This window comes from Chlamydotis macqueenii, chromosome 1 (genome assembly GCF_036417535.1).
Source record: "Chlamydotis macqueenii isolate bChlMac1 chromosome 1, bChlMac1.mat, whole genome shotgun sequence".
Classification (NCBI taxonomy): domain Eukaryota; kingdom Metazoa; phylum Chordata; class Aves; order Otidiformes; family Otididae; genus Chlamydotis; species Chlamydotis macqueenii.
This window is the reverse complement of record NC_141556.1, coordinates 147,637,718-147,655,546: the sequence shown is the minus strand read 5'-3', so window position 1 is coordinate 147,655,546 and position 17,829 is coordinate 147,637,718. Positions and strand designations below refer to the sequence as shown.

The window sequence follows — 17,829 nt, the reverse complement described above, 5'->3', positions numbered from 1 at the left end:
CCTGACAAGGAGAGATGACTTGGCCAGGACATATACACAAGCCTGGAAGCTGTCAAACATTCCCAGGCTCTTCAGATTACATGTAGTTTCGGTGACCAACCTCAAAAGTGTATGCAAAAAAAGGGTATCAAATCTGCTTAACGCTTTCACACTCCAGGACTTTCATATTCAGTGGCAAACCAGATCTTCACAACCCACAGGCTGCACTGACATACCAACAAATATCTCCGGTCATGTCACGGGCTGTGACAGCTCTCCTGTGCATGCACAGCTTATCTGTGCAAGTACAGTAAGTCCAATGCATCCCGGCTACTTCCAGACGATTCCATACGCAGTGGAGCTGGCAAGTGCAGGGGCAGCAAATGCATTAGAGCAGGAACACAGCAAGCAGGCTGCAAAAGAGCCATTTCCAAACCTGCTGTCATTTCAGAGTCTCAAAGCTGCAGCTTACTGCCCGAAGCATTAGGGCTGTCAGCTCTTTGTCAAAGGCACACCAAAACCCTCAGTACTATTCATTACCCTCTTAAAATAAATAGTTTTCATTATTGTAGCCATTTAGGAAAGCCCTGCAGCTTGGGGAGTGGGGAAGCATGCTCTGGACAGGGTTTGTTTTTGGATCCTGAGGTAATGGAGACACTGTAAATAGATGTCTGATAAGAATCTGTCACCAGATTAATCAGGATCTTTGCAAGCTGTAACTTAAAACACCTACCACGCTTAACCACTAGAATTTAAAGGGACTACGCTCATATATATAATATTCTTTTCAGACACAATTAGTGTCAACTAACTGATGAGTTGGTTCACTAGTATAACAAACAGTCGTGTACATTATTTGTTACTCTTCAAGTGAGTAATATTTCACAGCTAATCATGCTCACTTTACAAATCTGATATCTTTTCAGAGCACTTATCTACATTAGAAAAAAAGTCTCTAATTTAAAAACAACATGGCAATATAGTATTAGAATTTAATACAAAATCAATATCTTCAAATATGCAAGAATTTATGTACATCATTATAATATGCTCCTCCCAAACTAAATTTTTACTATCACTCTAATCTAAGCCAAAGCTTAGGCGTGATTTATTTTACATTTCTTATCCATACACATTAATTCTGGCTACCACTTCTGTGACCTGAGGTAGTTCCCTTGGTCAAGAAGGGGAGGGGAAAAAAAACAGTTAATTGCAATTAACCTGCAACCTTCTGCGCTTCTGAAGAATGAAAGTCCTCCTGTACAAACAGTACAGTTTCTGTCACGACTGCAATAAACTAGGCCACTGGGTTCAATCCTCAAGTTTCCTTGACCTACTAAATTTACAGTAGTTTCAATGTTTGTTCCCTTCAGCCTGCTAACTCCCTGTTGCAAAAAAAAAAAAAAAAAGAAACACATACTAGTAGTTCTGTTGCTTCACAGACTTTATGAGAAATTAGTAAGCAGAAAATGCAGCATCGTAATTAGAAACAGAACCAAGCAAATAAAGTTCAGATTCACATCTGTATGGTTTACATCCGTGCTCCTGATTCGAGCCTGGCTCTAACTGCAACACAAGCTCTTTCCTCTCCTTCTGGAGAGGACTTTTTCACTGCAGCTCATGGGGACATGGTTCAGTTCCTTCGCTATTTCAGCCCAGTAACCTGGCACAGGGGTTATACACGGATGCTGCAAGAATCGTTTGTCCCTAGAACGAGTACACATACCTAGCGGAACAGGGACAAGCACCTTTCATTCCCCTCTATTCCTCTGCCAGTGAATTCCAACTTGCACAGAAATTAGGTGCTCTGTGTAGGTATCTTATTTATTTGATAACACTGTATGTTCCTGCTCATGTCATCCACCTAGAGTATGGTACAGCACGTAACCACAAGATTTCGCTAAGTATCTTTACCAATCTGGTTATGAAGGAACTGGGAATCAATAGCATAACGGACTCACATGGATATCGGTGAAAAAAGGGAGATCAGGCAATTATTCCCTATAGGCTGAACTATGAATGGCCACAGAACAATATAATGAATAAGCAACCCGGGTTGCAAGGGACACTCCAAGGTTGTTTGGTCCAACTGAGGAGGACTGACTTTGAAGTCGGACCCAGGCAATCACACCGTGAGTCATTCGCTGCAGAAAACGACAAGGAACTCAACACCGCTGCACTTTGCACTGTGACACAGCATAAAACACTCTCTGCAGTTCAAAGCCTAACAAAATCTGAAAAGCATGGGGTAGATTTACTCCAGAGGGATGTGGAGGGGCACGCTTTATGTCTCACGGTCGCTGAGACGCTGCATGGCTGCAGAGAGCCCTTCCTGCTCGCCCTGGGCCTTACTGACACATCCAGCTCCCTCAGCCATGACAAAATACGTCCAGCGTCAAAGCACATACAGGGCATTTTAAAGATAACTTATTGTCTGTTCTGCTGTTGGAGGGAAAAAAAAATACTTCTTGTTTCCACTACTGTTTGGCACCCACTCAGAGGCAAACGAGAAGGAACAGGTTGCTAGTGCCATGCAAAGCACCCATGAGCTGGTTGCAGGCTCTGGCATGTGATGGGTCACTGACACACCAGCAGACCCGCTGCACCCTTTCTGTTCTGTCCCGGGTGCAGCATGTCCAAATCGGTATTTTTAGGCACACTGCTACAATTTTTTTCCACATACAGTTTAGCCACACGTTTTTTGGTTTAGAAGCCCTTTAAGTATTTGATCATAGGATGTCAAGGACATTTGACTTAAGAAGTGGAGGAAACTAGAAACCACACAAATGCTATGAATAGAAGCTAGGGAAAGAGATGGCACATTTATGAACTCGGTCAAAGTGGATGCATACATTACTTTATTTAGGCTCATATCAGTGAAAGAAACCCATGCAATCTTTAGCTCTTTACTTACACTAAAGTACTAACCCCTCCCGTTTCATGGTATATTTCTATTTTTACACTACTGCAATCATCAGCTGTAAGTTTCCATGCAAATTGCTTCCCAGTCCCAGAAAACCTTACACTGGCACGACTATGGTATCAAACCTATCTTTACTTTCCTAAAAGATAATAATCAGACGAGGTGTTATCAAGAATTAGTGATACTCAGAAGCAACATACGAGATTTCATAAAAAGCTCTGCTCCTGATGCCTGAATGACTCATATTTGCCACTAGAACAATACAAAGTCATTAAAGAAGGTTAGCCTTTAAAAATATAACTTTGAACCAGAGTAAACTGTTTAAGTGTATCGAATGTCATAAAGGCTCTTTCTAAAGTTGAGGTTGTTACAGTATAAACAGCATCAAGCGAGAGGCTGTGCCCTCTCTACTGAAGCCTAGGACTGAAAAAACAGGAGTGAAAATATTTTTATCTGTTGGAAGTGGGAAGAATAATATTATTTTATACATAATGTAAGTATTACAACACACAGGCACACATATCAAGATACCAAACTAAAGGGTTATATCACCACAGGACTAGATTCTGCAAATTGTACATTCACCCAATCCATACTGCGGTTGTAATCTGGCAGGAGTTTGCCTTAATGATACATACATTGTCTTCATTGAACGGTACTTACTGGCCGCTCACAAGACCATGTGAAGATGTAGTTTCGCAATATATTGGCATCAGAAGTGAAGCCAGTTCATGAAAATGAACCACTCCCACTCTCTCCCAGCCACCGCTGCCCCCACACCACTGTGGGCCACCCCTCAGCCATGCCCTTATGACTAGTTGTAGGGTCACATGAGGACATGGATCACCAAACTGATCTGGGTTAAAAATAAGCCCACTGAAAATACAAGGGATTATTTTTAACTTGGAACATTTCAAAGATATGGTTTATGGTGTGATGCTATGAGCAGTTTTAGTGACACAGCTGGTGTGGTGGTAAGCCGAGAGAATGGGATGGAAAGAAGCAGAAGGGGAGAGGCCGGAAATCCTCAAGCCAGCATCGCTGCCGTGCACGGTGGAACAATGCCACATGGCAAAGTTTGCAAAATCTGGTCCTCTCTGCAGTTCCCTTTGGCACTCTTACTTGGGTGCTATTATTACTGAAGTTTGGGGTACTTACGCCATGATGCCCGAGAGATGAAACATTTCAGCTGTTATGTATGACAAGTAACTGTACAGGAAGACAAAGAGTGGCTCAATCACTCGGATTTTATGGGTGAAACGGGTGGTAAAGGCTGCTACAAATCCCAAAAGGATTCCAATCAATACTCCACCGATCCCCACTATAAAGAAGTTAGCAATCCCAGCGAATATGTCAATAACCTTAATTGTGCGCATCTGGCAGAAAGACTTGAACAAATTGTACAGGACCTATGAGAAAAAGAAAGCATATTATGTTTCTGAACTGTTCATCATTTCCCTTCATGTCAGTATATTCCTCTGCTACAATGCTGAACTTTGAATTTCTCTATCTACCTTGAACTCACTTTTGAGATAAACTGTTGTTTACCGCAGTCATATTACTTGTCATCCATAAATATCAGGGAGATATACAAAGAAGGGTAAATATCATAATTCCTGGTTTTGCAAATGGAACAGGTTTCTTAACCCATGTCATTCTGCAGGTCAGGAGCATAGATCTATTTGATCTTTCCTTAAATTCATTTATTTGCAGAACTTCTAATTTTTCAAAAATGGCCATTTCAGATTTTACCCAGCATCAAAGAAACAAGAAAGAAGGAGGAAAAAATACAGTTTCAAAATCAATGAAAAATCAGGTTATTTTCAAATGTGTTTGATCTACATAAGACACCAAGAGCTGTGCTACTAAATTGGACCATAGATCCATCTGGCATGGGGTGGGGCAGGAGAGGGGACAGACAGTGACCACCCCAAGGAGTACAAGAAACATGGCATCCATGGAGTGCTCTTTCTCTGATATATTAGCCACTAAGAATCCAATGGTTTAAAGAAGTCTCAAACTTTAGATGATTTCTAGAGATTTGGATTTAATTCCCATCAAAAGACCTGTTACCGTGTATTCGCTTGGTTTAATTTTCAGAGTTTATAACGATCCTCGAAACCAAACTGGATCAATGGGATTATGACATTTTCATAGCCAGACAGCCTTTTTGTTTTACACAGGAAACAGAAAGATGTAAACTTCACATTTCTCTAATATCCAGTATTTTAGTTACTACAAACCAGACAACAATGAAATCAGTTATTCTTAAAGAAACCTTAAAGGGTCTCCCCATTTACAGACTTACTTGGGAGATTTTGGCATTGCCTGGTGCTGCATGTATGCTCCCAGCCATGCAATACTGTGATGGCTACACAGTCCCCTTTCACAGATCTAAGCTCGGTCATAGGCACCTACTCCTACCTCAAAGAGGATCCAAGCCAGAAGTGGAAAGTGGGGTCACAGGCTAAACCACCTTGGTCATAATAAACACCTGACTACTCATCTTGGACAGTCTGTAAGAGTTAAACCTCCATTTTCTTTCTGGACTTCTTTGAAAACCAAACAGATCTCTCCATCAGAAATGCTGTTTGAGAGAAAAATGTTTTATCAGTACTTGCATTGTGCCAACAATGTAGGTGCTTGAATAGCGACTGGGAGGGATTTGCCATGTTTACAGTCTTGTTCTCTCTCACATGACAGAAAGTAAGCTGTACAGCTCTTCTGTACACCTACCCAAAACTGGATAGGTCTTACAGAGGTAAAAGTTCTCACTACAGACTGACACAAAGGCATGGCCTATTATGAGTCCTGTGGGCTAAGTGAAAGGAAAGAACTGAGAAAGAAAAAATACATTCCAGAGCAAGCATGAAAAGAGATGGTTAAATCAAACCTAACACTGTCACCAGCAATTTCCAATTTTCATTACAAAGCAACAAACAGGGCAAGAGCAGAAGCATGAACTATTTATTTGATGAGAATGATGCCCTCAGGATGAGTCCACCCGGGAGAAGTGTCCTTTTTCACCTGGACAAGGCCCTTCATCTTATTGCTCTGAGGCTTTTTTTCCCCTGTTCCTTGTTATTATGTCCTGTGCAGGACAGGAATGTAATAGGCTCCATGGGTTTTCAATCTGTTTTGATTTTCAGACCTTACGGATTTGCACTAAGAGAGGTATACCAGAATTAAGCCTACTGACAATAGGTGTGCCTTTGCTGGTCACTTTACAAGGACCCCTCAGTCCACAGACTCCCAGGAGTCACAGACTGAAGAAAAAAATACTGTTGATTTGGTTGTCTGTAAGGAGAGGAGTTCCTCTGAGCCACTTGTTGAAGCTCAGGACTCCCCCAAAGTTGTGTCATTCCTCAAGACACCTACAGAATTAGACCTGGCAGAACACTCCCTTGGTATGTTTTAGGGAAGGTGATTATTTTATTTAATTGGAGTTTTAAATAGCCTTTTTTATATTTTAAAAAGTAACTATACAAATATATATAAGGCAAGTCTCCAAAGCAAGGCCACTGAGAGCTGCTTATGAAAAAGCATTAATTTTGATCTACTCAAGCAATAGCCTTTCCATAACATCACCTCATCCTCACAGCGAAGCATTCACCCTGCAAACAGAACAGACTTTGGTTTCCACATACAGACATTCCCATTGCTGTAAGTTATTTGAAAGAAGAAAAGCAATATTCTCCTTTGTACCTCGGATCAAAACCGAGAAGCAGCTGCTAGGACTACGGAATGTCAGGAACACAATTTTAATCTCGTTCCTATTGTTCTTTATTTACATTGCCGTAAATGAGATCAAAATCAGGTTCACTTGCCTTTTACTCTACAGCAGCTCAGTTTTACAGCTCTCTCTAAGCTTTCAGGTGAGTTAAACAACATCAACTCTAGCCACATTTTGTAATGTGTTTTGTATGAGAATGGTTTTGTTTTTATTCAAAATTTGCATTTACTCAGTATCCTTCAGCTGAACTCACTGAAGGCTACACCGAGCCATATTAGTCACCAGTCACTTTTTAATCTTGTCTCAGAGTATCTCTGCTCTTCCTAGACACTAATTGCTTATTTTCATCAGTGTTCAGTTATTAGCTTTTAATTCTGAAATTACTTTAAAGCACTCTAAAATAATGTTTTCAGTAGAGGCAGAAGACAGAGCACTGCTGTAATGTTTTCTAACACGGGAATAATATTATTCTAATGACACTGGCTCATTCTTTGTGATTTTAAGCCCAGAATTGGAATTTGTACTGCTAACACTCAACTTCAACTGTGATCTTGCCATTTAACATCACTGTGCTAGTTATCACTGACCCAGTCTTTCGGTAAAGGACCAACTCTGAACAAGAAGCCAACTGGCAAACATCGTCCTTAGCCAAATTCAAGCTCCAAAATTCCATCAGTGGGGGAAAAGGACCAGTCAAATGCATAGGCATATCGCAAAAACTATCAGGCATGAAAGACCACCTGGGAAATGCAGCAGAGCTAAGAATCTTGAGAAGGCACACCTTGCTTTGTATCAAAACTGAAGGTGTGGTAGCGCTTCTTCTGAAAGGAGACCACACTACTATCCTAATAAAAGCTTTTGGTAGGAGCAGCCAGGCGGTGCAAGTGGGACAGCAGGAAGAAGAGCTTAAAGTATTTAGAAAACATGCTTACTAAAGCCATGCCATTCTGCATTGCCCATCTGTGTACCCTCTGCATTTTCCTCCTGCTTCGTCCCCGCATCCCACCAGAGGCAGCTGCCAGGGTAGGTGGGACTCAAGGGCTCCAGCAGACGAAAGCTGGAAGGGGCCGAGCTCTGCCTGCTAGCTGATTTTGTCAGCTCTCCCGTTAACACAACAAGGGCAGAGTATTTACAAAACATCATCTCCTTTGAGCAGATATCTGCGTAACCCCAGCAACACCACAGCGAGGACTGGTCCGGCAGCACCGCAATGGGCAAGGGAGGCGAGGTCCTCTAAGGGCATCCCACGGGGGATCTATGTGATGGCCTGGGTCATGTTTTAAGCATAATCACATGATTTCAGGTGTGCAAAATCATAACAAGGCACCATTAGCAGACCAAGGCTTAGCATGTGGAAACCACTTGATCTCCTGCCAAGTGCTACCCTTAAGCGATAGCCGGAAAGTAAGACTGAACATACTCTAAATTCCTTCCACTCCCTCATGAATATATGTATGGCCAGTGTGTATGCTGCGCTGGCCCTGCAGCCTCCTCAGAGTATCTCCCCCTGTGCTAGGGCATCTGGCCAGGCATGCCCCAAGAAAGGACTACCTCCAAAGAAGGCAATATTCACAGAATCATAGAATGGTTTGGGTTGGAAAGGACCTTAAAGATCATGTAGTTCCAACCCCCCTGCCATAGGCACGGACATCTTCTGCCAGACCAAGTTGCTCAAAGTTCCATCCAATCTGGCCTTGAACACTTCCAGGGATGGGGCATAATAATGACACCTATAGGAAAGCCATGCATCATGGTTATCAAATTGCCATGCCAGCACCTATAAAAAATGGTATTTTGGAGTAATTTGCCATTAGGATATGGCACTCACAAATACTTCTGTCATCAGGATGCAGTGTTTTCCTAGAAAATCTTCCTGGATTAACTGCTCCTCCAGTGGAAAGTTGATCGATTTTGTGACTGGAAAAAAAGTTATTTTGGTTGGAAAAATCCACAAAAAAAAAAAAAAAGCTTTACATTAACACAAAACCAGATCTTTTTTTCCTCAGAAAAACTTGTATGAAAAGAATTTAGTAGGCATGGTGGTGTTGGGTTGACAGTTGGACTTGATGATCTTAAAGGTCTTTTCCAACCTTAATGATTCTATGAATTCCTCCATGCAAGTGGCCATTAAAAATGAATAGAGAAAGACACAGCCATGGCTGAACTGCTAAGCCTTTTGAAACTCAGTACTTACACCCACTTATTTTTAGGACTGGCTTAAATACCAGCTGAGTAATGGCAGGCAGTTTTAGCTGCAAGCTAATGAGAAAAGCAAGGCTTTAGGGCAAGCCCCTAAGAGAGGATGCAATTCAGCTGGCTGGATAGCAACAGAACCAGGTAAAGGATGAAGAGTAAGTGGAGAAAAACAAACAAACAAACAAAAAAAAAAAACAAAAACCCAGTACTCCCACAGACACACAAGAAATGATCAGCACTAAGGCTCAGATTAAATGATGAGATATATATGTGTTAAGCAGGTAAGGCAAAGTCCCAGAAAAGAGGAAAACCGAAGGACAACTCTGCATACAATGGGACAGGAATAAGAAGACAGTGACAGAGACAGGGAAGGTGCAGACTCGATTCATTAATCTTTCTGATCCTTCTGGCATAGAGAAAACTGGACCTCCATGTCTCACAAAACTTTAAGCATGCCAGGACATTGTTGACACGGGCAGGATTTCAATTAAGGCATGGATAAATGGGAGAAATGACATGGTGTCATCAGGTACAAACAAGGGGCATTGGGGGTGTTAATGGAATTTGCAGATTGCTGTCCTCAGGTCTGCACCACAAACCCAGTTCAGCTAGTTAATGATTAGAAATTACTGCCTCCAGATGGCTGTCCTATCTCATATGTAGCCTGGGAGAAATATATTGGTGGGCTCAAAGCAGTTCCAACTGGATGGGCACATGCAAGAGGCCAGCATCAGCTGGGTCCTGTGCCTGCGGCAGTTCAGTGATTTGCCCATGCTGGGACACCCCACACTGGTGCTTTTCCTTCTCCTGTCCAACAACATTTCTGAAAATGAGGAAAACCTCCAGTTTCGGATTACAGAAGTAATAGAATTCAAAGGTACAGAAACTAAAGAGATCAGGTAGTAAAATCTCTTGAGCAAATACACTACCACTACACATTACTCTGGTGTAGTAAGACTACTATAGTTTCTAAATCTAAAGTTTAGAGAATTACATAAACACATTGGCACTCACTGACTTCCACCTTTTAGCTAACTCTAACAACCAGATACAAAGAGATACAACAGAGTGGCATGAAAACAATCGTCTATTGTTTTTATCAGCTCATCATTTATCAAGTAACTTACCACAGTTATAGCGTCATTCAGCAAAGACTCTCCGAACACCAGGATGTAAAGCTGCTCATTGACATGAATGTTCTCAAAAACAGCTAACACGGCTACAGGATCCACAGCTGAAATGAGGCTGCCAAAGAGCAAATTCTGCAGCAATGTGATATCAGTCAAACCAAATGCACTGATCTGGCAAATTCCATAAAGTGAAATCCCAATGCCGATGGCGTTCCAGAGTGTGCCCACCACGGCATACCAGAATATGGTACCAAAGTTCTCAAAGAAAAGACGAGTTGGCATAAAATATCCAGCGTCGAGTACAATGGGTGGTAAAAGATACAGGAAAAAAACATCACTGTTCATTACAGGTGGGGACTTCTCCTCTGCTCCAAAAATAATCCCACCAAGAAGCAATCCAACCAGAATAAGGAGACAGCTTTCAGGTACTATTGAGGGCAACTTGTGATAGAGATGAAAGCCTTCAGAGGAAATTCAAACACAAGAAAGTGAAACGGTTATTTGTACAGAATCCAAAAGATTATTCTGGATTCTCTTATCCTAGTTTCTATAGCAAACAAACAGCAATCGCAGGGCAATTTCATTTTCATTGCATCACCACAACAGGTCAAAGCAAATCTGTTTAGTTAACTCCGTTAATTTGATGGAGAGACAATTTAATAGCTAGATGTTCCAGTTAATAGCTAGGCTGGCTGGAGCAACCCTGTGCAAGAGTTTTGTCTGTGAAAGCATGGGGTTTTTGTAATGTGGAATCCTCCAGAAACAATCCAAATACTTTTCGAGGGCAAATTACATCTAGATAGAGAAAAAAAAAAATCACATTAACCACCCCTTCCTCCAGGCACAGCTTCACAAAGGAGTTTACGGAGTACATTCATTTCATTTTTAGATGTCTTATTTCATTTTAGAGTCTCAGAGCTAGGGAGGGGAATGAGCACATGTGACCTGCACCCAGTCACCCATGGTCACTTCCCCAGTGACCATGAGGAAGCGCCTACAGACACATTATTCTTCTGACTTTGCGGAGCCTCCAAATCAATTTCACAATAACCAACATGTTTTCCATAAAGTGATGGTAAATTGCAATCTCTATTATTATGCTCATTCTTCTGTATGATACGAATTGTGGTAATGTCAGGAGTCTCTTGTAAAAAAACTGTGCAAAGTACTGAAAAAAATTAATTTAGAAGTTTTTCAATGAGGACTTAAATGGTTGAATGTTCCTTAGCCTACTAAAAATCTCCAAGCTGTGCAGTTTTGATTTAAAGATTCCTATTACTTTTAGAAGTTGACTGTTTTAAAGATGATTTTGGTAATAATGGGAAAAGTTTTGAAGGAACTTATTCTGGCCAATCTAATGGAACGATCAACCCTACGCACCAAGGTCACATTCCAGGTCCTAGCGATGCCAATCTTTTCCAGGCTCCTCCTTATCTATATTTGGCCCACATAATTATATAGAAAACTATCCACACCCACAAGATCCTACAATTCTTGCCTAACTAAAAAGCATTTAAATTATTTTAAATGAGAGCTGCTCGGAAACACTGGGTGTGGTAATAACGGGCGTCTATTTCAGTAGAACTATTCCAGTAAAAATCACACCTGTAGTCGAAACAGTTAAAATAGTGCAAGCTTGGTATAGTTCACATCCAGTTTCCCAATTTCTGTATCTTGTGGCACCTATTTTCTTAACTCTCCTTTCATCATAGATTTTTTCCTGCTAAAAGAAAGCCTGAGTTCATCATCAGGGAAAAACAACTGGTTAAGAAGAACTAAGGGAAGAGTTGTTTTCATCCACCAATTTTTTAACTTACACACTCTATAACTATTAAAGTTATTTTTAAAAGTAAGCAGCTCAAGCTGCATTTTTTTTTTCCTTTCTGGATGAATACAGACTGCTTTTTAATATTTAGAAGCATAGCCTATGTGGCTTGTTAGAAGGACTGCCAAATTCACTGTCCTTATTCAAAACCAGAATCACCAATATCTTATACTGGCAGAACAGGTAATGACCCTGGAAACAGAAGAAATTGTGGTTTGAGACTTGACTCGTCACCTTTCAGCCACTTCCACATAAACATTTTATGGTTTGTCTTAGTTTCTGCAGTGGCAGGACGCCAAAATTTCCAATATAGTGATTGAAGCTTCCCCTGAGTAAGTAGGTTTTGCTAAAAGAAAAGTTTTTAAAAGCCCTTCAAAAGCATCTTAAATCATTCTCTCAATAAAAATAGAAGAGGAGGGAATTTTTGTAGATGCAGCTTTTAATGTACGCAAAAACATCCCAATCAGTTGTAATGCAATGACAATGAGATGTCTATTGTGAATATAAAATAAAAATATTTTTCTTTTCTTCTTTACAAATCCCTCTTCAGAAAATTCATACCTCTCAGAGCTTTTGGGACTTCACCTCATCCTTAAAGGTAATGGAAAGGCTCCCACTAAGTTAAATGTGCTCATTATCCATGTGAACAGCATCAAAACCTCTAGAAGACTGCCTGCCTCCATGAAAGGCATCCAAAGGTGACCAGGGACAGGCTGTGGTTCCCCATTTTAGGGCAGAGAGCTAGGATTTCAGATCAAGTCAGGTGCAGGTGCCCTGCAGGATGACGGACATTCTCCCCTGCTCTGACGGATCTACAGCCACGTGGTCAGCAGCACCCTGAGAGCCGATCCCCTGCAGTACAGGAGTACTCAAACTTTTATGCTGAACCCAGGAGCACAGCTACTTTCTCCTCCTCTGACTCTGTTCTTGGGCTCCTGGTTGTGCAGTGACCCAGCTTCAACAGCACAGATGTTTACCCTCAGGCCGCCGGGCATTAGGACACTTGTCTAAAGTGCAAGTTCAGTATTCTTGGAGCTAAAAGTCCTTAGAGTCCTGGTTTCCTACTTCTTGGGTGAAATCCAGTGCATTCTGATGCTGGAAATGCCACTGAGATGTGTACTTCTGATTATACGCGAGTTTTCCAAGGGCCCTCTGAACAGCTTAAACCTTTTTTTCAGGAGAGAAGTGTTGGAAGGGTATCAGCTCAGTTCCCAGAAGAAACATGTTGAAGTAATGGGATTCTGGATCTGTTAGACAACAGTTTGTAGGTTTAGTAGCACAAGAATTAAACAAACCTGGAAGACTAGTCTCACTGCAGCATACTTTGGGTGCACTGAGTCCCACCTAATATACTCATGGAGTCCATCAGCATGTGAGTAACATACCTCCTCTGCGGCATCAGCACACAAGACAATAAATAAGTAGAGGCAGCCAGAAAACAACAACCTCTTTCAAGGCAATTTCTTAGATTTCAAAATGTGCCCTGGTTCTACGCTGGAATGAAAAGCATCATGTTTCTAACGTCTTTTTGAAAATGTACCTTGGATATCTTCAAGTTTTCCTTTCTCATACTGTCCTTCTTGCTCCCTCTAAACCTAGCCTACAACAACACAATCACAGCCAGGATCTGAGAAACTTTTCAGATAAAGCCCCTATAAGAATTAGCAAATGCTGGAATATTTCTGCTCCAGTGAAACTGCACTTCTGCGAAAACAAATTCGTTCAAAAAAACTCCTCAGGTGATGAGCAGGTGCTGCAACAGAGTTTTCTTCAAGATCCTTCACACACTCTGAGTACTGTTACTAAATGCAACCCTATCTTCTGTGCTTCTTGCAGCTGAAAAGACCTTAGGGCTCCGTTCATAGAGATTTGCTGCTTGGCAGTGCCACGCGTAAGCGTTCAGTGCCTAGCCCCAGAAAGGAATTTGCGATGCCAGATTAAGCACCGAAGTTTCCTGGGCAGTGTGTGAGTCTCAAGGTGGATTTCACACCGCCTGGCATGACAGGGGCGAGATGCCTGTGCTGCCCAGCAGGAAATGCTGGGGAGACGAACGCACCCAAGAGCAACCTCACAGGGCTACTCTGGGGGCGAAAGGCTCCTCTCCATCCCTTTGAACCGAGAGACATGGCCCAATCTTAGTAACACAGTAGGACGTGGCAGAGCTGACATTTCTGTATTGCAGTGGTTAGAGAACTGCCCACCTGGGCAACCTTCAACATAAAAGGAGGCACAAGCAAGTGAAAAACTAATGCTGTGGGAATGTAACTTAGGAGCGATGAGCATCTGTGCTGGGACGGTTTACCTGATGCAGTCGCTGGATAAGACAGCACAGACGGGAGCTCCAGGAGCAAGAACTGGATGTTCCTAATTCCAGTCCCAGAATCGGGGCGCCTGCAGATAGGTGTGGTGAAGCTGAGCACGGCCACACCTACGGCCTCTCCTGGCTCCGGCCTTCACTGCTGAGCGCACGCACACTTAGAATAGCAGAGGTAATGCCCCAGATAAGCCATCCTAGCTTTCATTCGGTACAACGGAAGGGATCTAAAACTTATATGTATTTTTCCTCCTCTACGCTGTTTACTGTACTGCAGTCAGCTTGGAAAATAAGTCGTCACTTTTTTTTCCACTTTTTAAATGCCTATGCACTAGCAAAATATCATGACAGTCAGCATGTACAGTCCTACAGAAATTATATATTATTGTGTATGTATATGTGTTTACATCTTGTAAATGTCTTCACTGTACTCTTTAATAAAAGAGAAACTTTTTCACTAGCCTTAGCTTATTCAAGAATTCTTGCGGTATCTAAACTCAGAAGCCAGAGCAATTTTACAGCACCCAGCTGGCTGAGATAAGTTCTTTACCAAACTCTGTATGCTGGCTATTACAGTACATCATATACTTGAGTGTATCATATTTGAACTCTGTCCTGATTCTGCAAACACCTGAATACATACTCAAGGCTAAGCATTCATCTCTAATGCACTAAGATCCGTGCATCAAGCTACACGCATCCTTTAAAGGATGCGACAGATGATCTTTCTGCAGGAAGTACTGAAGCCATAGCCAAGTTGCTTGGGTGGGGGATCGGGCCCCCACTACAACGCTAGCCATGGCAAGAGGCGAGTACAAATTTTTGGTTTTGCAGAATCCTAATTACCTGATCAGTAACCAGAATGTGACACAGTCCATTTAAATGTCCCGAGCAGAGGTCAAAGTTTTAGCAAAACGTTTTATCAAAATGAGTATGATCATAGGCTTTATGGAAATCTGAGCTGCAAAATCAAGACTTCTGTATCAAACAAGGGGAGTAGGACTAAACCTTTTTTATTTGTCCCCACGGCTTTATTCCTTACATTAAGATCATCTTCTAGTTAGGAAGATACAAAATTAGTCATTTCCAGAAATTTAGTGATTTTTAAGTAGGTCTATAGTACACCTTTACCTGATTATTATATTGTACTCATTTTTCTGTTGGGACACAGAAAGCTAATTAACAATATTATATATATATAAGCTGCAAAAAACACAGTGAAACTATGCAATACAAGTATTTTCCACATGAGGGAAGAGGTGGCCTTTCTTACTCATTCTGTGCCGTCTTTTTTTTTGTCTTTCTCGGGACATAAGTGAATGTGGGGAAAGTACAAGGAGGAGGCTTCCTCTGCCCTCATAAATATTTGCTTTCCATCGATCCGTTGTTCTCTTCCGAAACCGCCGTTATGCCCGGCGTTATTTTAAGAAAAAGGAGAGAGTGCTCAGATGACAGCTGTGCGATCAAGGAGTAGTCAGGCGTGCACCGAGCGAACCCCGGGTTTCAGGGTCCCCCGTAGCCCCGTCGGGTTTAGGCGTTGGGGCAGAGGGCTGGAGGTGATCCCTGTTCTCCTCCAAGGCACACCCCGCATCCTCCTCACGGCCGGGCATCCCGCCCCGCCAAGGGAGCATCAGTCCCCCGCCGCGCGTCGACGCCCCCGGCCCCGCTGCCCCTCGACGGGCCCGGGGTGGAGGGGCAAAGGGAGGGAGGAAAGGAGGGAGAGAGGAAGGGGAGGGTATCCCGGCGGCCCCGCTCACCGATCTTGGCGAGGGAGGCCAGCAGGATCCAGAGGGTGATCTCGAAGGGGATTTGGACGTGGGGATAGTCCAGGGTGAAGACGTGGAGCCGCGTCTCCTCGAAAGTGGTGCCGGTGCCGGGGCTCGGCGGGCTACCGGTGCCCATCGCTAAGGCGCCGGGGGGCTGGCTCTCCGAGGTGGCCCGCGCCTCCGCTGCCCCGGCCGCCAGCGCCGCCAGCACTGGCACCAGCACCGGCACCGGCAGCAGAGGCGCGGCGGGGCGCGGGGGGCAGCCCCGGCCGCCCATGGCGTCCCTGCTCCCGGCCCGGCGCGCCGCTGCCCTACGGCTCCGCGCCGGCCGCCGTCGCCGCCACCACCATCCCGCCGCTGCGGGCACCTGCCGCCGCCGCGGCCCCGCCGGCTCCGCCTCCTCCCCGGTGACGGGGCGAGGCCCGGCCCGGCGCCGCCGGCCGCCCGCGGCCTCCCGCTCCCCCCCGCTCTGGAGCCCGGGCCGCCCCCGGGGCCGCCCCCGCGGGGGAAAGCCGCCGCGGGAGCGGGCGGGGGCCGGAGCGCAGCAGCCGCCGGCAGGTGCTCGGGCGGGGGGCGGGGCAGCAGGCAGCGGCCTGAGCTTGCTCCGGCGGGAGGGGCGCTCGGGCAGCAGGGGGTCCTGCCCCCTGCACCCCCTGAAATGAACCGGCCTGCGAGGGCGTCTTCTTCTCCCTCTAAATGGCTTTTGAAAGAGGTTTGTGCGCGGCCATAGAACACACACATAGACGTTCATTTGAACTGATTGAGGGAGTTCACACACTCACTCAATATCCCATGGATAGGTATGTGCTATATATACACAGGCATACATACGTATTCTCCATACGCTAGAGAATTTAGAGTAATATAGATATATGTACTATGTATGTATATGTTTTTATATGTATGTCTGAATGTGTATATAGTTACAGACACATATGTGTGTGTGGACATATATAAAAAGCAATTTTTATGTATGTATATACATATGTATGTATGCGTACCTGGATGTACGTATATCTGTTGCCATTACCAAATACAGGAAAGGTGTTTCTATCAACTGTGTGAAAGGCATAATTCCATTCCCACTACTGAAAAGTTAAATTCTGTTAATTCAGAAAGTTAAAAGAACATATTCTGTGTATATATATATATATGCGGGTTCATATATATGTATATACATGCTATACAATATATGACATTATGTATTATGTGTTATATGTTGTATAGTGTATGATATTATATATTTTTAATTATATATTATATAGTATATAGATATATACTATATAGATATAGGTAATTGTATATTTTATATAGTCTATAGTATATTATATATTTAATATAGAAAATAATATATAGTATTTATATATACATAATCTACATGTTGCCCCTATCAAACATGTGATAGGCATAATTCTGTTCCTGTTAATTAAGAGATTCGCATTCTGTTACTGCAGAGAGTTAAAAGAACAGACTGTAGAAACATTTATGAGTGTTCATATGTATAGTCTCATATATGTGTGTATAGAAATATATAACTACTGATATATTTACACGTGTGTGTGTGAACGTGTGTTGCCAATATTGAACATACGATTGGCAAAATCCTCTTCCTGAAGGCACTGGGATCCGATTCCATCAGATACTGCTGAGCACCGGCTTTCTCTATTTCCTGAAAGAATGGAATCTCATGACTTCACCACCTTTGAGTAAGACAGTATTGCAAAGCTCAAACTCATAAAATCTTTACAGCACACCACTCTGTGTGCCTTTATAGCAAAGCATGTCTGTCTTGACTTCAGGTAAAACCAAAGCAGGTAGCAAGAGCCCTTTTTTTTCCCCCAAATGGCAAAAAGTAAGCAGTGGCTACTGCTTCTGTAGGGAGTTAAAGCTTGGAATCAATTCGCTGAGTATCTGTAGCTTTCATTTACCCACACAACCTGAAAACGGGGCACTAAGCCTATGG

At 43.1% G+C, this 17,829-nt stretch overlaps 1 protein-coding gene across 1 annotated transcript in view; it reads right to left on the bottom strand.

The window, feature by feature from the left end:
* The window catches only part of SLC9A2 (solute carrier family 9 member A2), a 33,631-nt gene extending 17,449 nt beyond the window's left edge, over positions 1 to 16,182 (bottom strand). The window contains exons 1-3 of the mRNA XM_086769599.1: positions 15,858 to 16,182; positions 9,959 to 10,422; positions 4,061 to 4,311 (exon numbers count right to left, since the gene is read on the bottom strand). Coding sequence (XP_086625725.1) covers positions 4,061 to 4,311; positions 9,959 to 10,422; positions 15,858 to 16,143 — 1,001 coding nt within the window. The 5' untranslated portion in view covers positions 16,144 to 16,182. The remainder of the gene's footprint in view (positions 1 to 4,060; positions 4,312 to 9,958; positions 10,423 to 15,857) is intronic.
* Between the last annotated feature and the right edge of the window lie 1,647 nt (positions 16,183 to 17,829).